Here is a 22,634-nt window from a genome sequence, read left to right as displayed (position 1 = left end):
TTTAAAAATAGTTTATTCAGAAGTGAGATTTCCAGTCTCTTGGATATTGCCTCACAATTCCTGTTTGTATCCTCATATACAAAATAATTACTGTTCAAAATATACTTGAAACTAGCTCAGTCTATTTCTTTATCTACTCTTTTTGACAGTCATTGCATTGAGGGAAGCAACATAATTGTCTTATTTCAGGCAATAAAACGGTCATCCCCCATAGACAAATAATCAAGCAATTTAAAATGTGGTCATGGTTGCCTGAGCAGCCAGATTCTGATTTTGAAAGGCCTAGCTACATAACCCTGAGTGTGTTGTGCTTTTTAAGGGAAAATCCTTTCACAAAATAAATATTACCTGGGGGCATGGGGGGAAGCTATAGAGCATTTATTGTTTTTGCAAACATCTTGTCTGGTGTCTGGATATAATAACATCAGAAATTCCTTAAACTTCAGAGTTTTGCTTCTCACACACACACAGAGGTAGAGAGTTTCCTGTCTGCTTTTCATATACACACATACGGGTGTGGGATATTTTTGGGTAGGTTGTTTTGTGTGGTTGATTTTTTTTTTTCTTTTTTAATCTAAGACTTTGAGCTGTGGACATTTTGTTAATTTATTATGATACTGTGAAAACTATGCAAAGCAGTTAATAAATCTTACAGATGAGAAATACGTTGGAGAAGGCTGGAAGACAGATGATAGTTACAGTAAAAGGAGCATGTTCTTGATGGCATAAAACTTATTTATACAGCCTTCACAGCCAGTCCTGAGGCACTGAATTCAAATGAAATTGACTGATGTCACACATACCAGTTACCAAGTTAGAATGCGCATCTTCATCTACCAGCTATTTGAGGTTCTTTGGTTAATATTTGGCTTAGTCTTCTTGAAGAGTTTAAGCCAGAGCCGGCTGTAGCAATCAACAGATGATAATATCTTGATTTGGACTCTTTTAAATATAATATCAATATCATATCAGGTAGCACAATTCTATTGAGTGTTTTAGAGCACAAGACCCATAAGACAAAGGAAGAAGGGGCAGATCTCATCCTTCTACTTTACTGATTTCCTTTTGACCATCAAATCTGATTTCCTGCAGGCCTTTTCTTTGTGGAGAGATATATTTTCTAACTTTCTAAGATGTGCATTCCACTCCATTCAAGGACCTGCTCTTTGTGTCTTTCCCTCAGCTGCAGGATCTGCCTTGTCAGCATTTCCCCAGCATCACTTACACCTCAGGATATGCAGAACTTCATTTGAAGGCAAAACCAATGGGACCCAGCACCACAGCACTGGGCAACCACCAAGGAAAGGGAAAAAAGCCAGGACCTCAGACATTCAGTGAACAGCTTTGTTATTGTTACATATAATGAATCTCAAGCTGTGATTCTATTAAAGTAAAATGCATTGTCCAGCGCCAAGCAGTAAAGCAGTAGGAACAGGGTGATTCCATCAGACTGGTGCTTAATGAGATCACCCATCCCAGCAGCCTAAGGCCTGCAGCCCATGACAACTCTCTCCTTTGCATCACACCAACTGCACAACTGGCTCTCAAACCCTTCCACAACCTATTCTCTCTGGCTTCCTCCAAGATAAGGCTTTCTCCTCAATTTTTATATATTGATTTATTAAAAAACTATGGACATTGATTTAATACCAATATCCAACTATGACGGACAAAGACTCTCTAACAGTTTAAAGTTAGAAAGTGTATGTTTATTACGACGCCGGGCAGCGTGAGGGATAGCTCCCAGAAACACACGCGCAATTTACAGATCATTACAGGGCCTTTTATCTACAGAAGTATTGAATACACAAACTACAAATGCATATTCATAGCTCTGATACCTCCCATTCCCCGCTTCGTATGGTAATTAGCCCAAAAAGCCACCAAGCATGCGTAGTTTGTTCTTTGAAATGGGTCGGTGGTCTTTTTAATGGGGTGGGGTCCCAAAATGATGAAGTAAGATTGTCTTCCTCAGCTCTGACTTTTTAACCTTTAGTGTTTGTGACAGCTAAATCCTGTTTTTCCCAGGACTGTTTGATTTATGATTGTATTGTATTCATGGGGTCTATTGATTATTCAGGATGCAGAAGCCCTAGTTTGACAGCTCCTCTGATTGATCGGTTCCTTCCAAGGATTATCAGTTCTTTCAGTCTGGCTTCTGTTAGCAAAAGGGAAGTCCTAGCTACATTATCTCAGCACTATCTATTTTGACTACAGTCTTTAATTCTTCTAAATCTATGCCTCAATATTATATAGCTATAATTAAGTCCCCTTTTCCCACAGTTCAGAAACCATAGACAACTGACAGCTCAGTCTCCCTCATGGACAGTTTTTCATTAAAAGGGTTTTTTTTAATAAATAATAATAAAAAAAAATCTGAATGCTCTTAGGTCAGCAAAATCCCCAGAAAACCATAACTATAATGAAAATAAGTCCTGTCAAATATTTTGTAAAATCACATGGAATTTTTCATTTATCTCAAAAAAGAAACTGCAAAAGTAGTTCCTATTCTTACCTACATTTGTTACTGACATTTCTATCCTAACTCACATGGACAATGACAACAACAAAACCATATTTGCTTATATGTTATTTTTCTAGACAATTATTCATGATGGCAAAAAAATTACTATTTTTTAACCATTTCTCCTAAATTAAAAACTGAAACACTGATGCAAATACTTTGTTAGTGACTTTCCACCTGTTTCAAAATTATTTTTCTTCAATGAAATTTCCAGAAATTTTCATGCTTTGCCTTGGGAAAATGAATTTAGACCTAGGAAAACTTGTGGCACTTTGGAGAACATCACTATCCCCCAGATTTTTCTTTGGGTTAGGTTTTCTGGGTTTTTTTGTTAGTGAAATAACGAGCTACAGAATATAAATTCCGTTTCCCCTGCTCCCGGAAATGAACAATATTAGAAGAAAATAAGTCAAATTTCCCCCTCATATCCACATCAGATTTTTATCATATGCTGCTCTGAGAGAATAAATAATTTTACTGTTGTCATATGTTTGCATATGTTTGCCTCATTATATCTTCTTGATAGTAGAACAATTTGCTGGCAGTAGCAATAAGACAAAGTTAATCATCAGGTAAAGAAATACACTTAAAATGTTTAAGCTGTGATGGTTATGCAAGATTTACTCAGTGACTCTACTGCTGATAATAATTTATTATTAAACTAAGATTTTAAGAATACAAATACCTTTCATAATCATTCATACTCTTCAGTGTTTATACTGCTCTTTTATACTTAACCATTCTACTTTGGAAAAAAGAATAGAGTTTCTTTTTAGCTTTGCTCTGAGCCCACACTGAGTCCAAAGATCTTGAAAAATTATTTATAATAAAAAAGTAAGAGACTTTTAAATATCCTTATTTATACTAAAATAATTTGTTTTCTGAAGAGATAAAAGGAAACAGAACTGATACTAGAATTATTTACAAATCAACATCCCTCCCCTTGCTCACTGTGCACTTCACTCACTGCTAGCTGCAAACCCTGCAACACCTCCGAGTTCCTAGCAAATCTGGTTTTCCATCAGAGAAGGGCAGAGCTCAGAGCAACATCCCTGCAGGATCTCAGCAGGCTTGTTTGCCCTCCCATCCACGAGATGCAAAAGCCTCCCCTCCCAAAAAGTGCCAAATATGTTCTGAGGAAAAGCCTCGGCAGAGGAACCCTCCACGCCCCAGGTGTTCACTGCACTCACTTCACACAGGGAGGAAATAACCCAGACACTATGGCAACTTCCCTCTATCAGCTGAAGAGGATGGAAATTGTAAACAACTATTTGAGAACTGCCTGAAAGACTGAAATCTTCCCGTGGAAAGATTTAGTGAAGCAGTGAATGACAGCAATTCCTCCTTAACCCTATCAGCATGAATATCCACTCTGTTTACAAGATGGAGTTAAGTTCTAGTTTAATGTGTTGTTTCCTTTCCATAAAGGCTTTCTGCCCTTTAGTTGAATCAATTTTCTTGAAGATGGAACACTTCATAGTCCATATTTAAGATGAGATTGAAACAGATAAGCCTAAATGTACTCTTAAAGGGCAAAAAATACCCACAACAATCTGCAAAAGCTTACTTATTCAAGAGAAACATTTTTCTATGAGGAAGAGAGAAGATATATCCTACAACTTTTCCCAAATTAAATACATCCCCCCATCTCTGCATCTCTTCTGATTGTTTCATGCATGTGTGCCTATACCTTTCCTGCCTCCCTTCGCTTTCTTCCTGGAGGATGGAATCGCTGATTGCTTTGCCCTTTCTATCAGAGCTAATGTTTGAGAAAGCTACAAGAGAAACAAAGGAGTCCCATTATTTGCTCACATCTCGCTCCATATGACTGTACTGTCCATGCCTTTGGCATTTGTCAATGCCTTTCACAGGTACTAAACAGGCACTAAACATGCCATATCCTTTAAATACCATAAAATCCTGTATTAGTTTCACTTGGAGACAATGACTCATTGACCCTTCCATTTGAAATTCTTGGAGAGGATCATTTAATTCTTGAGAAACACAAAAGAAAAGAAAAAAATAGTCTAATCCCAGCAAAGAGAGCAACAGCAGTTGCAGTTGATGAACCAACTTCACACTGCTTTTCGTGTCTGTGTTTCCCAATGCATTTTGTGAACAGGGAGATTGCTGCAAAAAGTGATATGAAGAGTTTATACATGTTGATTACAAAGACCAGTGGCAAAAATAGAATTACTATTGAAAGAGATATTCAGATATTCACTTTCTTCCACTTCCAGATACATCAACTTGAGTACTCTTTCCCACTGTTTATACATAAGGAACCATGGTGTCCTGTAAGAGAGCAGATCCTCCAGACGCACTGAGCTGTATGCATGGGGTCAGCTCTTACCTCAGGGACTGGGGGACTCTGCCCACACCAGAACTTTTCTCTTTAGTGAAAACCTCTTTGTCTCATTTTCTTCCTCTGCCACAGATGTCAGTGGGCAGCCTAACCACACAAAGAGAGGTGCACTACATCTCCTCTGTATCTGCTTTGCTTTCCAGAGCAGACCTGATGAAAAGCATCAAAAGAGTAGACTCATGTATGTATATATGTGTGTGTGTGTGTCTACAAAAGAGGAGTGAATGGATTTATATTTGTTTCTAATCTTTTGTGCCTTCACCGATCTATTTCTTGTAGTATTTTTTTTCATGGGCACTTCACTCAAACATTCCCCCTGCCTATGGAACTAGATGATCTATAGGCCTAGATGATCTATAAGTTCCCTTCCAACCCACACCATTCTGTGATTCTGTGATTATCTGGATGCACGTGTGTTGTGGAAGTACAATCACCAACTTCTTTCTTCTTGCCATTACTTGTGCCATTCCTTGGAAACACCCTGAGAAATGAAATGGAATAAAAAGAATTAATTGTATCAATTAGGATTGCAGAGAAACAGGATTATTGGAAGTTTCCATAGGGGATGGAGAGAGAGCAGTTTGTATCTAAACAACAGATATATAGTGATGACACTTTTAATTTTGCATAACTTACCCTGCAAACACAGGCTATCAGCTATCAAACACTTTGGAGCTGCACTAAAACAGAGCCTTTGATGGAAACTTAAATGAAGATATAGAAATTTAACCCAAGGCCAAACTCAGAAGCAAGAGGTATCAATACTTATTACCCCATGATGAATATCCTGCGGCCTATTTGCAATGTGTCTGGTATGTGTCTGATAGAGTTTATATCTTAGAGTGAATGCCAGACAGAGAACTGCATTTGTCACAGAAGACTGCTTGGAAGAGATGAACACTTCACATGTGCTTCTGGTATACCCTTAAAATCAAAGCTGCAGCACTGTCAGAGCAAAGCAATGCGAAAGATTTGGTTCTCAGCCCATCAGTTCTCCTAGGACTAAATTAACATTTTAAAAGAACAAAATAATTTCCCCTACTGAACCAATATAGGAACACATGTCAGATCAGAACTTTAAAATTAAAATAAAGCAACAGACCACTACCAGTGGATTAGATGTGATGAATTTGCACAACTGTAAAATTTTGGCATCGTTCCTAGCAATGTGCTTCCATAGCTGTGCTATCAGTACTTAAAAGACATTTTAAAAAAGACCTATAATTATCTGTGATCGGCACAAGGAAAATCCATTTAGAAGTAGGCTGATCCAATTTTTCAGTGATATCAACTGAATGACAATCTTGTGGCACCTCCACCAAGCATGCATGAAATAAGGTTGCAGTAATCTAAACTTCCAATAGATTTCAAAAATTTAAAATAAAGAAAAAGCTAAAAAAAAAAAAAAAAAAAAAAAAAAAAAAGAAAAACAACCTCTCCAAACAAACAAAAAAACAAACAGTTTTATTTTCACTTGGGTTGTAAAACACATTTTAGAGGACACAGAGTATAATATTCTCCTCTTCAGACGTAACATCTTCCTGTGTTAAGAGATGCACAAGAGATTACCTCACTCCAGTCAGGCTGTTCTGCTGACATCCTGCAGCCAAACCACAATTGCCACAGAAACCTGGAAAGTTTGAATTTACCATGTCATGCTGCTAAGCCTCAAAACAAGCACTGGGTAGTCGTACTGTTCTGCACTTCTATTTACTATCAACACTTTTGAGTTTGTGTGGAGGAGAAAATTCCTGATTACCATAGAGACTGACTCTCTATCAGACACAGAGACTGACCAAAAAATGCTCTGAGGGTACTGAATGAGACCAGACACTTCTAGGAAGTTTGGGATGAAACACAGCATCTTACAACCCTCCATCATGGAGAAAATATGTAATTAAAAATACTCAGGTTTTTAATTAAAAAATACATTGAGTGAAAACTGAAGGTACAGAAAACTGTTGAAACTGTAAATAGAGACAAAGGAAAAGGCTTCTAATCTGAAACATAATAAAATCTATTTAATATTAATTTGATGAGGGAAAGAAAACAGCATATTCATAACATAAAGAATCATGGAAAAAATTATAAGGCAGACTTATTTGGTTTTCCTACCCATTTTTGCAAACAAATTTGAATGAAATTAAAAAACAGTAGGAACATATAAATCTTACATGAAAATAATAAGGATATCTCGTACCTTCCAAAATTTCATCATAACGATAATTTTTCTATTTTATAACTTCCTTCTATTATATTTAAAGGCAAGAAAAAGCAACTTAAAACAAGGCAAAAAAAAAAAAAAAAAAAAAAAAAAAAGCTACAAAATTATCACGTTTCCCAAGGCATCTTTTTTTCCCCAAAAAATTCTAATATCAGTTTTATTAGACAGCCTTAAATGTTATCCCCACTTGAGGAGATAAAGGGGAAAAAATTGTAAGTCTCTTCTTAGTTCCTAATGAAAAATATTGTATGACTGAAAATAGCTTCAAAGGTAAAAATGGAAAGTTCTACGAAATTACTTATTTCACTACTGCCATCTTTGTCCATTCTATGCATTCTTGTGCTTCTTTCAGGTTGATTTTTATAAATCCAGTTTTAAAATCAGTAGAAGTTAACATTAAAATTACATGTACATTCAGAAATTGCTAATTGGGTTCTCCCAGAATGCAAATTTCTACTTTTTCTTTTGGGAAATTATTTTCTACTTGTAAAGTATGAACAGCCTATTTTTCAGAATTCCAACTTAAATCTCTTGCTACAGCAATCTTTATGAACAGCTTATTTTTCAGAATTCCAACTTAAATCTCTTACTAGAGCAATCTTTAAATGTCCTAGTAGAACATCATAACTACCTAAACAGTTCCCTGTGACTTTTTTGACCCACACAGGCCTAAGGAATGTTGCCTTTATTACATTTAAAATAATCCCTAGAAGAGTTTCCAACATGATGTATTTAAAATTAATTTATCAATGGGTTTGGCTATGATCCAGCTATACCAGGGAACACAATGCACAAAACGAGAAGGAAAGAATAGCGTCACACTCTTCTTCAACTTCCTTCATCTTTTCAAAGTATTTTTTTCCCTCCTGTAATGTTTATTTTCTCAGGGCACTTCCCTCACCATTACCACTGCATTTTATTTCATTCTTCATTGCCTGGTTCAGCCCTTTTTTATTTTATTGTTTTGTGAGGGGGACAAAAGCTTTTTCTGCAATACAGAATTGATTTCTTCCCCACAGGAGTGTCAGAAATCAGCAGGGAGTTGAAAAAATAAACATCCGGAGACAGTGTTTCTCCAGATAGGAACAGGAGGGGACAATATTTCCAACAACAATTACTCATGTCCATCTTAATGGAAACACTCCTGACATAGGAATGAGGATTTATTTAAAAAATAAAAATAAGAGAACAGAACAATCTCTGTCAAGGAAGTTTTAGCAAAAGCCATGGAAGTTGTCAATTCCTCTTTTTTATTCAGTCTATTAAGGTCATGATGACTTTGTTTATGTATTTGCTTTCTAAGAATCTTAGAGTATTGCTATTTACTGTCTTGGTTTGTTTTTGTTTTTTGGGTTTGGTTTTTTTTTTGTTTGTTTGTTTGTTTTTAATGTAGTTTCATTCAATTTGTAATCCTTTGATAGTTTTAATATTTAAAGATATTCATAAGTCTTTCAAGTCTTTATAATTTGATCAAATTCTTGATTTTGATCTTCCTTCATCAGAAAGAAACATATATTCCAACAGGGAAAAAAAAAGAAAAAAAGACCGTTTTAACATGGAAGATAATTAATTAATGCATGGCATGTGATCAACAACCTTAATCTTATATACAATACTCAAAACATATACATTATTTACGAAACTACTTCACGTTATTGAATAGGAATGAGTTGTTTAGGAATTAGTGAACTTAAACACCAAGTACTGCAGAGGTTCCGCTTAGGAACACAACACTGACCTTTGTCTCACTGACCACTGGAATTCACTCCCAACACAGGCTGGACAGGTGGTGCCTCAGGAAGGCACTTCCAGAAAATGATAACTGAAGAGCTCAACAGCCATGTTGAGCCCAGGAGGACAAAGAAAAGGAAAACCCGCTTGATATCAAGTGGGTGCTGAAAGAAACAGAACTTGGCTTTCCACCTCCTTTTTTAGACAACTAACTGTCCTTTTGAGGAATTAAATGAGCAAATTGAATCAAATTGAATTACATCGTATGGAATTAAATTAGTTATAGGGGTTGGATTAATTCTGTGGTCCACTAACTCCAGTTCTGTTTTACTAGATTCTCTCTTGGCTCATTTATTCTCCCTTATTTTCTTTTTTATATATTTCTTCCTTTAGTCTTTAATCTCACCTGTAGAACCACTTTTTAAATAATACACATATACAGACCCATCTTCATGCAGAACATTCCAAGATAATTTCTCTGTTTTCTTTTTTCTTACTTTTTTTTTTTTTTTTGCGCTTTAGTTGCATTTAACTGAGCTAGTGTGAAAGGAATTTTCAAGTATTTTTTCAAGTTAATAGAACTCAAAATATTTCACTAAAATAAAATACAATTGCAGAGATTTAAGAGAATTTCCTTTCATATTCTGGGTGAGAACTTGTTGCAGGGCTAAAAGCCCAGATTTTGTCATACATGTACTGCAAAATGGAAGAAGAAAACAGAAAAATATGGATAAAGCAGAATCCTTGCAGAAGCTGAATGATACACAAAAAGTAACTAATTTTTGAGTTTGCAAACTGTGGTGTTAGGAAATATGTAAAGCTTTTCTGGGATATATAACTCCTACTTCTTGCTTTAAACATTACTTACTGTTCCTTTCAAGTCCAATAATACTCCAAATGATTCTGGCTTGCTGGTGTTTTTTTTGTGTTTTTTTTTTTTGTTTTTTTTTTTTTTTTTGTTTGTTTGTTTGTTTGTTTGTTTGTTTGTTTGTTTTTCTTATTGTTTTGGTTTTGGTTTTGTTTTTGTTTTGTGGGGTTTTTTTTTGTTTTGTTTTTTCTTTGCTAAGAATCTCTATCTTAACAAAAACATATTTTTTTTCAAAGTTCTCAAAAATTGCAAAGTATTTTCCTCTTTTTTATTTTACAAAAGATGACCATGAAGTTATCTGATGATGTAACCAGTTCAGTGTGTCTCCCTCATTCCAAAATATCATACCTCACTGGAGTTACACTACATGAAGGATTTGCCTCCTACGAAATTCAGTCAGAATTCACTGATTTGGCCCTTTGGAGAGCACTGTGATTATCAGACAATCTGGATGTATTTTAGAAACATGAGAACAAGGAGTAAACCCAAGAGAAATTAAACTAAATATTTCCTTACACATTTCTCACCTAATAAAAACATGGGTTATTCTTACTGAAATAAATAGCATGTAACTATTAAGTACAGATCTCCTTTGTCCTAATAGAGTTAATACTGAAAAAACTATCCCAGAGTCAATCAAAACAACATCCATATTTTTTCAAAGCATGATTTTGCCATTTGTGTAATACTTACATTCTAAACCCGTGACTTACTTTATTCTTCAAGTTTTCCATTATTTAGTTTAACTTTCCAAGGTAAGCCTTACAACCTACTTGTGATTAAATGCGGTGAACAAATAAAAAGGAATTATCCTCATTTTTTCTCATACACTGTATGTCTGGACCTGAGCTATTGGCTGTTATGCTGATTACTTCTGGATCCATGCTCTTAAGTGAGGAGCAGTCAATGAAGTTGTTCCCAACCCAAATCTCTTCTGCCCTGCTGTGCTCTTCCAGTCACAAACTAGACACAGCCACAATGTTTCCTTGGGGCACCACCACAAGTGAGGTTGCAGGGTCAACAGGAATTGCAGAGTAGCTGGTAGGTTTCCCAGAATTTCCACAAGCCCATCCCCTGCTGATGAACCTGTTCTATGACAATAGCACTGGCTCCATGCATTAGCCTTTTATAATAATAATATATAATATCACCTCTGTAATGAAATATCCACCCCCACCTTTGGACTAACTGCAGACCAAATTTTAAAAATGAGATTTTTCTTGGCAACACCTGCACAAATGAGAAGATAAATTTAATAGTTTGACTAAGAAAAATTAAATAGTTCTATTAAGAAAAAGAGAAACCCAGGGACTAAAGTTGAACTGCTTTTACTACATCTAGAAGATAAATTATTTCTTCATTTACTTCTTTTGGTATGAAATTGCAAAGTAGCTCCTGACATTTCTTAGACCTTCACCTCCTGGTCTTGAAAAAAAAAAGAAAGTGAGAATTTCAAAAATTATGTATTTAGCTCATGTAAAAATGGGATATAACCTTTAGAAAATGGTGAAAAAGTTGAAGAGATTTTCCATGCTCATTGAAAAGACTACACTAAGCGTCACACCTGACACATAAAAGCTTGTAACAGCTGTTATGAAATATCTTTCATAAAAGTATAAAGCTGGTATAACAAAGTAGAATATTAATTAACTTGTCTTTTCTCTAATTCTGTGATCAATCTGTGATCAGTGGGGACAGGGAATCTTTAAATGATGAAATATAATTTTTAATGTGTTAGAATATTTTAGCAAAAAATACAATTATTCTATTACTTTTCATACATTTAGCCCTTTTTGAAGGAAAATAAAATGTCCATCTTCTATGATGAATTGAATGGAACTCACTTGGTTTGCTTTTCACATGTTATTTCATGTATACGGCACAATTCGCAAGACTTGATGAAAATTCGAGAAAGAAAATGCTTTGCAGTTTCTATTTGTACAGGACAGCAGATAAACATCTTGAAACTCCATCAAATGAATTGAAGAATAATTCATAATTTCTCATGAGCCCACTAGAAAGTGATAGATCATAATCAAGAACACATTTTTTTTTTTCACAACTGTTTTACATTACACACAATGTAATCACCTGCAAGAGAAATTCCATTAGAACTTTCTGTCAGTTATGCTCTGTCATACAGGAGATACACGCTTTCTTCTTAATATTGTTGTCTCTGGAGCAGTAACAGGAGGCATTGGAATGTGATTTGAACATCAAAACAAAAGAGCACAGCACTCCTTTCACTTTATTGCAGAGCCCAGTTCATAATTCAAACTATGATTTTCTCTAATGCTGGTATTTAATTCACCAGCAAAAGTACAGTTTTGTGGAAGTAGGAGGGAATCAGAAGTGATACCTGTGGTTCTAGAAAGAATAGGGAACATGATGGGAAAATCCTAACTAATATGATTGACAGGTAACACATATATACTTACCCAACCAAACACATCCAAATGCTTTTCTTTTCTGATTATTATGATCAAGTAGAAATATCTGGTTTTTTGATTGGCCAATAAAACCAGATTAATACTCAGTGAGAATTAATATATTTAAAACAGCCACTGATAGTATTTTGCATTACTGCAAAAAGGATCAAAGATTGTCACTGATCCATGTTGCATTTGACAATAACTATTCCTGTTTTCTCATAGGCCTCCTGCTAACCAACTTCAGGGTCAGTAAAATACTACATGTTTATAAAACCATGTTGACCATAACTGCTTTCATAAATATTGGTTAGCATAGCCATAATTTGTTAACATAAACCCATTAATTACAGATTTAAATAGTTCAGATTTAGGTTTCTTGAATGGATTTTTTTTTTCAGTTTTCACATTAGCATTGGCCATGGACTGACTGTCACTAGCCACACGGGCAAAGAACACAGAGGAATGTGTAACTGTAGTAGTTTTGTATAGAAGCGATCACAATGCTTAAAAGAAATCACCTATGAAATATGCAATTGCACTCAGAAGAAACAGGCAAACGTAGGAATCACAGCTGCAATACTTTAAATTCAGGTCCGTCTTTGCCCTCTATTAAAATTCCCTTTGAGTAGATATTATTTTTCATGTAGCACACCAAAGGATAATGCCTTGCCAAATGTTTCTTAGAGATTGTTAGAGAACTTTGGGTTTCATTCAGTATTATACTTATCAGACTCCTTGCAGAGTGTGATTCATTGTCACCTATCTCCACTGTGCCCTCTTTAAATCAGGCCTTTGTACTACAACATTCACTTGCAACCTTGAGAACTGTGCATCCAACAGGAGATGTTTACCTCCTCAATATAGCAGAATTCCATTTTTAACTGACAGAATAGAAGTATATATTTCAGTAGGGTCTTCATCCTGCATGCTATTCTGTACTAGAAAGATCCAAACAGATTTTGCTAAGAATATTATTTACCTGGCACAAGACCCCAGAAACCCTCAGTAAGGGTGGTTAAGAAAGAAAACAGGTGAAAAGCTGTTCAGAAATATATAAGATTCCTTTTTTTCCCCTAATTTAAACCATCTTAAAATGCTTCTGTTCAGCTGCCAATGCATAAAGATGTTTAATTTGGCAGAACTTCTTCTTGGAAGAACACAATGTCCTGAAGTGAGTTTTCTTATAGAAAGCCTTCCTATTAGCTCTCAGTATGCTCAATATCCACCAGTGCTACACCAATAAGCTAAACCCAGAGAACATATATAAACAAAAAGGCAAAGGGTGTGTATTTCCCATTGGTAAATGAGTCTGAGTTTAAATTAATGGAAACTGGGTACTCTACAGGGAGTCTAATTGTCATGCAGATTACAAAAACTTATCCTATGATTTGTCTGACTTTGTTCTTTCTATTTTTCAAACCCAAATCCTCATATTTTTTCCTGTGATTTTCCTCCATGAACATCACTTTGATTTGATTTTGCACATAGGGATACAGCTCTTATTACAGGTATTATTATGGCTAATCTTCTTTCATATTTGTGCCCAGAAGTCCCAGAACAACTCAACTGGAAACCACTAGCTTTGATATAAAGACGGATTTTCTTATTGACAGTAAAAAATAATAAAAAACAGAAAAAAAGTTTTCAGTTTTGTCTAATAAATTCAGTGACAACTGAAGCTCCTTGCAAAACTTTTCTGGCATTGTGAAAAGCATCTTGTGATGTAATAGAGATAATTGCAAACACCATTAGAAGGAATGATCTCAATCTTGCCTTAGAAATCAAACACTCTTATTTGCCAGTATGTTGTTTTCATAAACTAAAATGAAAACTGTGATATCCTTCAGCAATGATCCAAAATGGTTTAATTATTCTCTTTAAAGTGGTTGTGTTTTGGACCATCAGGGCAGATTATCATAAGAATTTTAACAAACTTTTCATGTTTAAAGCCACACTAAGAATGAGCTATATCCAAGTACAGAAAAAAACCAATATTTTATTTATAATCTTAGTTTAGTGTTTGAACTACAAATTCTGGTTCTAGAATTGCTTAAAAGATCATGGGTTTTATAGGCTTTCACAAGTAAATTGATTTTTGGTTGTTTTTTTTTTTTACTTTTTTTCCATTTTTTTCACAGAATGGTGCTTTCGGTAAATACAGAGCAAATCATTACATGGAGCAAAAAAAGGTTTACTTGTTTTTCTCACTTGCAAAGTTACTGGTATTACTCCATTCTCTGCTGAATAATTTCAAAAAGGGCATGAGAAAACAAAAGAAAAAAGAGAAAGTGACAAAATAGACCGAATTTCACCACTAGAATTCACCATAAAAATTCCCAAAGTGTAACAGAATTCTTACAAAATTTCCTAGATCAGTTCTTTTAGGGAATCAAGATCTCCTATGAAAAATATGGCAAATGGGAGTCAGGGTAGGTTGGGCAGGAAAACGGGAAGGAGGAGGGTAAATAACTGCAGCAAAAACAGGTTCTGAGGAATACACATAATTTTGTCTGCTTTAGATCACAATAGAATTTTTAATAAATAAATTTCTTTTTCTTTGTAAAGACACTTTTGAAACAGTAGATTTAGCCCAGTCATTTGTGTCATTTGTTTTATAAACCATCTTTTGTTGTCCCCCCACCCCACCCCTTAATGTCATAAATGTTTTAGATTTGAGTCTCTTGAACATTGTCTTTAGAGTTCATTCGGATCAATAACGGTTCATGCACTGAACTGTGTATTGAATTTATTGTGTTAACTGTTGTTGTGTGGTTGAAAGGAGATTTATAAGAGTTATAGTGATTTAAGTGCTCATGCTCTATTGCTGGCATGGGCAAATGACTCTCTATGGGTGTGTCACCTGCAAGCTCATCATCCACATTAATGATCTCTACAGTCCGTGTTGGAGCATGATGGTTCTGCCGGTGATGCTGTTTCCTCATTTTGTAGAAAATTACCAGCATCACAGCAGCCATGAGAGTGATAGCCACAAAACAACCAATTATGATTTTGGTAGTCTTCATAACCTCATCTATTCCTGGGATCCCGTTGTTTGCGTCCGTCACAGGAATGGTGAATGTTTTTTCTGTTGATCTTGTGCTCTGTGGAGTGAGTGAGGTTGTCATGTTAATGGTTTCCCAGTTGGTAACTGGTGTGGGCCCAACCTGCTCTGTGGTCTGTGCCTCATCCTGAGAAGGTTCCACAGTCTCTACCGTGACGGTTGAGAAGTATGTGTAACCAGGGTTATCCAGGGCGGTCACATTCAGCGTGGCAGAAGCCGTGGTATTCCCAACAGAGTTACTCACCATGCATGTGTACAAACCCGTGTCTTGCACAGTTACCTTTGTAAAATTTAATGTGCCATCGCTGAGCACAGCAATCCGAACTCTGTATGCCCCATGCGTCATTACAGATCCATTTGGAGTAATCCAAGATACGGAGGTCAGGGAGGTCGATGCCCGGCATTTCATCTCTGCAGCCATGCCTTCTGTGACGTTGAGGTCTGCTGGTGGCTCCACTATGACTGGAGCATAACATGTGAAGTAATTCAGGTCCAGCTCTCCAATGTACCTTCCTTTTAAACTGGGAGGCGTGTGGCAACGGGCACAGCATGCAGTATTGGAAGGTGCCTTGTCTTTAATCCACCAGCTGAGCCAAAGGATATCACAGTTGCAGTTCCAAGGATTGTGATGCAAGTGGATCCTTTCTAGGCGGAGCGGTGTGAACAGGTCATGAGGCAGTAGTGTTAGATTGTTGTGTGCCAGGTTGATCTCTACAAGTGACTGAAGGTTATCAAAAGCATTCCTTTCTATCACTTGAATCTGGGACTGTATCATCCACAATTTCTGAAGATGCAGTAACCCTTGGAAAGAACCCGGCCGGATGGCAGTCAGGTGATTCCCAGAAAGATCTAACTCATCCAGTTTTACAAGTGGAGTAAGGTTAGGAATCTCTCGAAGATTGCACATGGCAAGGTTCAAATACCTCAAGTTGGACAGACCTTCAAAGGCACCTTCTGAGATGTATGAAAGCCTTTTCAATTCCCCCAAATCCAACCTCCGGAGAGAAGGGATTCTGTTAAAAGCATAAGAAGGGATGCTCTCAATGGGGTTGTTTCTCAACCACAGTTCTTTCAGTTTTGACAGGTATACAAAAGCCCCATTTGGGATAGTGGTCAGACGATTGTCAAAGAGTTCCAAAGTGTTGAGATTGGCCAGACCATTGAAAGCCCCTATTTCAATTGTTCTGATGTGATTCCTGCTGAGCTGCAGGATTTCTAGGTGCCTCAGATGTTTGAAGCTATTAACTTTAATGATTTGGATCTGGTTCTCATGGAGATTGAGTAGCCGGGTGTTGGTGGAGATGCCGTCTGGCACGTCTCTAAGATTTTTCCGTACACAAATCACCTTACTGAACTGGTTGCTGCAGGAGCAGACAGAAGGGCAAGTTTGAGCCCTCACTAAACCAGCCACCACAAGAAGCTGAAGAGCCAACAGCACCACAAGCAGGGGGTCAAATAGGGCCCTGTTAAACCTAGGACCTATCATTATCTGCTGTGGATGTAAGGTCATCTTGTTCAACATTCATAATTTATTTGGTGTGGGTCCTTCTGGAGTTTGAATCGTCTGAAAAAAAGGAAGAAAGGAGGAGAACATTAAATTAATCTTAAATAATTGTGTTCTCTTAACAAAGGCTTCTGAAATCCTTTCAGTCAACTCTACCAATTTCTCAAAATTTATTAGTGAGAACAGGTATAGAATTTCTAATATTATTTTTCTGTACAGATATGTATGTCAGCTGCAAGTGCCAATGAGATAAGAAATAGCCATACATTGGTTCTCCTGCACGTTCCAATGTAAAATGTACATAGGTGGATGGCAGATATGAAGTCGAACCACCATGAATACCTAAAAGAAATGTAACTCAGGGGAGAGTTGAAAGAAAGGACCAGCATCTCAAAAGGCAAAAGTTAGTAACATAGGAATCTACTAAGATAGGAGCTAGCACAGTATTCAAGGTGTTAAACTTTTTTACACATTGCAAGTCAAGACAACAAATAATATGAAAAGCAAGTGTAGATTCCTGTCTGGTATGGGTAAAAATCTTTGTTTAGACAAACAAGATTCCTGAATCAGAGTTTAACTAGAAGCAAGTCTCTAAAACTGAGTGTCACGCAGATGACAGGGCAAGATCTTGCCTATAAGAATTAAAAAAATAAAATTAAAATAAAGAAGCATGCTGAGCACCACCCAATTTAATGATATGTCCTCTTCAACTCTTTCGTTTGTCACCAGCAGCAGAGAAACACTCATCAACAAATGTGTGCTGAACACAGAAATGAGAATAGCCATTTATTTAAAAATGCTGAAAAATATCCCTGTAGCTGCAGGGTTGGAAGTTTCATTGGTACCTTGAAAAAACTCTCAAAATTTTCTTACTGCAAAGAGAAAAAAGACCTTTACACTACAAATGATCATTACCATTTTAAGAACTTCAGTACTGATTTATGTGTGGCAGTTTTTGTAGTCTCCAGCCTTCATTTCAGTTCATTTTCAATCTGCTGCTCAGTTCAAGATTCCTCTGTTGCTGAGATTAATGAAATTTCTTATAAATCAGCCAAAAGTGAAGTCTTAGAAATTACAGCAAGCTTAAACCATATTTATAACCGAGAGCATCCAGAGAGATAGTATATATATATATTCAGGAAAAAGAAATACCATAAAGAAATGGTTTTCCACTCTGGGCTCCGAACTGATTCATTTTGTTTAAAGAAAGAGACCTTTCTTAAAAAAAAAAAAAAAAAAACAAACAAAAAAAAAAAAAACAAAAAAAACACCCAAAACATTAAAAAAAACCCAAACAAATAAACAAACAACCTCCCCTCCCAAACGATATTAAAAACTCCCAACATCCCCCCCAAAAAAAAACCAAAAAAAAAAAAAAAAAAAGAACAAAAACCCAAACCAGGAAAATATATTAACTTTCATCTCACAGCAATTCATTTAATGAAAGACTTTTTTTTTTCTAATTATATATTCAGACAATGTGTTTTTGAGAATTCATTTCTGCATTTTTAAAAAACCTGTTATAAGGGTTTAGAGCTAGCAAGTGTTCTCATCTCATTTTTAATAATTTACTTCAGAGAAAGCCAATATAATGGTTAAAAAACTATGAAGGGAACTAGAAAGTCTGGGCTGTATCTGTATGTTTGATCTCTCTGTACGTGCTATTTATAAAACATCACTCTTGTCATGAAAGATTCATGAAACTAATGTGTTTTGCAACCTTGTGCAAGTCACTCAACTTTCTCTCTCTGCAGCTTACACTTCTGTCCCATGGCTCTGAAGAATCCTGTGGCTGTAGTGTCAGATGTTACTGCTCCCACCCCTCCATTTCTTCCCTCTGCTAACAGCTGTACTCCTGAGCATCAGCTTCATGGGTTTAGGATAATATACTAGAGTAGATGAGGGGTGGCTGCTCTACACACCTTCCTTTTCACTGCAGGCTCACAAGGTCACTCTTCTGTTCAGAGGGGTTGAACAGGATATATGGAGAAACACTCTAATCACTAAAATTCAAGTTCACTTGTAAAAGTCCAAGTGTAGTAAAACTATCTTCAAAAAGCAGGTGAAAAGGCCGTAGTTCCCATCTTTTTTACACAGTTGTGAAGAAAAGCTGTAGTTGTGGTCAGAAGAATTCTATTAGAGCCTAATATCAATTTTGATGTCCTTAGTTAAGATCTGTGACCCATGAATTTTGCTGCTGAATAGTAATTAACCATCATCTGTGATAGTTAATTTATTGTATTAGCATTTTTGTCACTTTTTAATTTTTTTTTTTTTCTCATTTTCAAAATTCTTCTAAAACTTATACCCTAAGGACTTGGACTGAATAATGAATTCCATTAACAAGTAATAAAACAGACACAGAAACACAACAAACCAATTATTTTACCATTGCACTGGTGCAATGTTTTTGTCTTCACTGAAACTGGGATGAGAACTGAGTGTGCGATGTCTGCCTCCAGAGCTGCCAATTATCCTTGACAAGGCTGGTGAGGCACAGGCAGCATGTGAGGCTTGCTGAGATACCAGAATCTTCTTCTCAGACCAATTCACTACTAAAGTGAATTAGTAGTGTTAAATAATCAGCTTTTGTAGGATGTCATAGAGTTTCTCTACCTTTCTTATTGTGTCTGCTCTCAGTCCTCCTGGATTCCCTGAAGGACCAGGAAAACTGTAGCACCTGTAGAACAAAAAAGGACAGAGAAATAAGAAAGGCCATGGGAGAGCATGAAACCTCAACATCAGACTGTGTATGCACCAAGTCCCTTCAGCTGCTCTTTCCTAGCCTCCATAAAGCTGATGATCCCAAGCCATGCTGCAAGCACTCCAAGGTACTTTCCTCCTGTTCCAATTACTTGAACCTGATGGCATCTCCCAACATTTCCTTTACCTAGTTCTTCATCCAAAAATCTTCCCTTTTCATCACTACACATATGCTCCATGGGGGGAAAAAAATCATTTTACTTGAATACAGTACATCATTGCAACAAATAAATTATCTAGTTATGAGACTGATCAGTAAATGTTGTCTAACCCAAACCAAAATGTTTCCATGTCTCAGTTGCAAATAGATTTTTGAAATGAATGCTTTTATCTTCTTAAGATAAATTCCCTATACCCTTCCTATTTTTGGTTATTGACTGAAACAATGAGTCATTCACATAGAACAGCTTTTTCCTTCTGCTGAAGGCCAAAATTGCCTTTGGCTTCTACATTTACTGTTCTCCCTACTCCTGTGCTAGAGGATGTCTCAATCAAACATATGCCTCAGTACAATGATCTATCAAAGACCTCCGGAGAAATCTGACACCTCAAGTTTCTGTACAATTCAAGTCTGTGCATACTTCAAATACAAGTTTGGTTACTGGCTAATTGATAGCTTCTCTGAGTCTATAATTGTGAAGAGAGAATCACAATTTTGTGATATCTGAATAGAAAGTTCTAGATATGTTTTCACATGTATTGCTATGTTTGATATTTCTGTGTCTGTCTAAGCCATATCTTGTTTAATATATAAGTACAGAATATCCATATTGCCATTCCTCTCAAAGATTTACCAGGAGGCAGTGAGAGCAAATCTTAGCTTTTGCAGCCAATATTTGATTTAACTTTAGATTTATTTATATTACTTGACCTTTTCCCCTCTTCTTTGGCAACACAGGAAGCAAAATGCAGTTTTTAGGACAAGACCACTAAGCAGACTTCGTCCTGCTAAAGTACAGCAGAGCTGATGATCCAAAAAAGTGACCATGATCTGCAGAAAATATACTAGGCAATACCTTGCTAGTTCTCGCTTCCATCTAGTGAGGTTTGCATGAGGCTGACATATGGCAGTAAGATTCCTACTTGCAGGAAGAATATAGTAGAAAGATCCTCTCTTTTATGCTAGTTGTTTTTCAGAGCTCATAGCTTAAATATTCAGGAAGTCTTGGTGCAGGTATTTCATATCAGGGTAATTTTAAATCATAAATATCTTGGAAATACCCTGGAAAAAAATTAGCCAGCACAAAATCACAGTGGAAAATTAATTTAAAGCCTTGAAGGGTGTTATGGAAATATTTTAATGGGCTTTACATGAAGATCCATCTGGAGCTCTGTACCAGAGTAATTTATTATTCAATACCTATTTATGCTAGAGACACATGAAGGTTTAGATTTACAAACCCACACATGGAACACAGACCATCAACCAGCTTCTTTAGTCTTTGTTGACACCTCTTTGTCTTCCAAGTAATTTTTTTTTTCATATTTCTAGTACCAAAATAGCAACTCTATGGTCAATTCAATACCACGAGTGCCCTCTGCTGTATAGTCAAAAAAATTAGCTTAAAATGTTAAGAATTTCCTTACTGCACAGTCGGTTCCCCAGACACAGTACAATTATCAAATGTGTTTCCAAACATGACCTTAAGTCTGTCTGTGGCACTGCTCTAATCACCACAGCATACATCATCTGGGTTTTTTTGCAGAGTAATGTATATTCTCTTTATGACCATGGAGACATTCCCAGACATATATGGAGAGTTGTTTGTTTGGTTTTCTGTTTGCACAGAAATTAAAAAAATCTTTATTTCTGAAATTGAAATTTGATATGCATGTTCTCCTCTGTATAGCTTATCTGACTCTTTGTTACTTGATGTACAACATATTTTCCTCTGAGCTACAAGCAGTGCCCTCTCAAGATCCAGAGCAGAAGATGAAGCAAGGAATGACAGAGATAATCTACCTCTGCAGCAATGCACAGTGCAGCTTTCCTTAGGGACAGCTTGAAGGACGCTGTAGTTACCCTATTGAAATGTAACTTTGCCAAATGTGTTTGCAGAGATGCTTTCCTTATGGGCATTGTAACAGTACCTCCCTTCATTTATTTATTTATTTATTTATTTTTAATTTGATCTCTGGCTTCATATGTTTTGCTCTCCCTTTGCTATATCACCAGGACAAAGTGACTATGCTCCCTCTGATTGCTGAAGGATTTTCCTGTAACAGGCGGCTTTGATAACAAAAGAGAACTTCCACACCATTTCCAAAGATCTGCCTAATGAGGTATGGCAGGTGGCAAAGATATTTCCCCAAGCTCCAGTGACCCTTAGCTGGATCACTGGCAGTTTAGTTGCTGTTGGCAACTCTTACTTTGCTTTCTGTCTTGTCTGTGGGCCTGTGAATAACAGTCTCAGCAGCAGAGCTGTGCAGTGCAAAGGCCATGGCTTTATCCCAATATCTGGTTTAAGATACAGTATGATCTAGCACACTTTGGTTCATGCTGTACAGCTGCCCTGACAAAAATTGAGATGTGATGTTATATGTACTGCACTGAAAATATAGTCAGAATTTATCAAGTATCAGGTGTTTAAACTATCACAGTACAATTGCATCATCATGAATACATCACAGTTAAGTCTCAGCTGAAGAACTGTTAAATCACAAAAATTCTCTCTCAGCCATGTCCCAGAAAATTTCAGGGTGAGAAGTATTCAAATCACCTTATTCAAATTTTTTCAAGTTGACAAATATGCGGATGCATTCAGAAAATGCATCTTTGCTTCACTCTATATAGCACAGTTATGTATGCTGTACCTCACACCCTTTTAAAGAGGTTTTCTGAGAGAACAACCCCTTTGCAATATCTGCATTTTTTCAGAAAACAAGCCACTCTACAGTTGCAAATTAAACAGCAAATTTCCAAACATGTGAGGAGGAGCTAGGTGCATCAAGCAGCTAATTATGTTGGGAAGTCTCTTTTGGTAGCATCAGCACCAGAGAATTGAAAATAGTTTCTGTATGGAAAAGAGCTTGGAGTACAGCAATAAAAATAGGTCCAAATCCCAGGATGACCTTATGCAGAAGTAACTCTTTTGACTCTCTTTTCAGGAACTCTGAATGCTCCAAGGGCCTGAGACTGATCCCCTTTTGGCAGCAATGCCA

The 22,634-nt window shown here is 36.4% G+C and overlaps 1 protein-coding gene across 2 annotated transcripts in view; it reads right to left on the bottom strand.

Moving 5' to 3' along the window:
* Positions 1 to 13,885: 13,885 nt before the first annotated feature.
* Positions 13,886 to 22,634, bottom strand: part of LRRC4C (leucine rich repeat containing 4C) — an 88,528-nt gene continuing 79,779 nt past the window's right edge. For both annotated transcript variants that reach the window (XM_083864402.1, XM_083864401.1), the window contains exon 2: positions 13,886 to 16,769. In XM_083864402.1, coding sequence (XP_083720528.1) covers positions 14,811 to 16,727 — 1,917 coding nt within the window. In that variant the 5' untranslated portion in view covers positions 16,728 to 16,769 and the 3' untranslated portion in view covers positions 13,886 to 14,810. The remainder of the gene's footprint in view (positions 16,770 to 22,634) is intronic.

The sequence above is a fragment of the Zosterops lateralis genome (assembly GCF_965231275.1).
Source record: "Zosterops lateralis genome assembly, chromosome: 6".
NCBI lineage: Eukaryota > Metazoa > Chordata > Aves > Passeriformes > Zosteropidae > Zosterops > Zosterops lateralis.
This window is presented reverse-complemented; position numbering and strand designations above follow the sequence as displayed.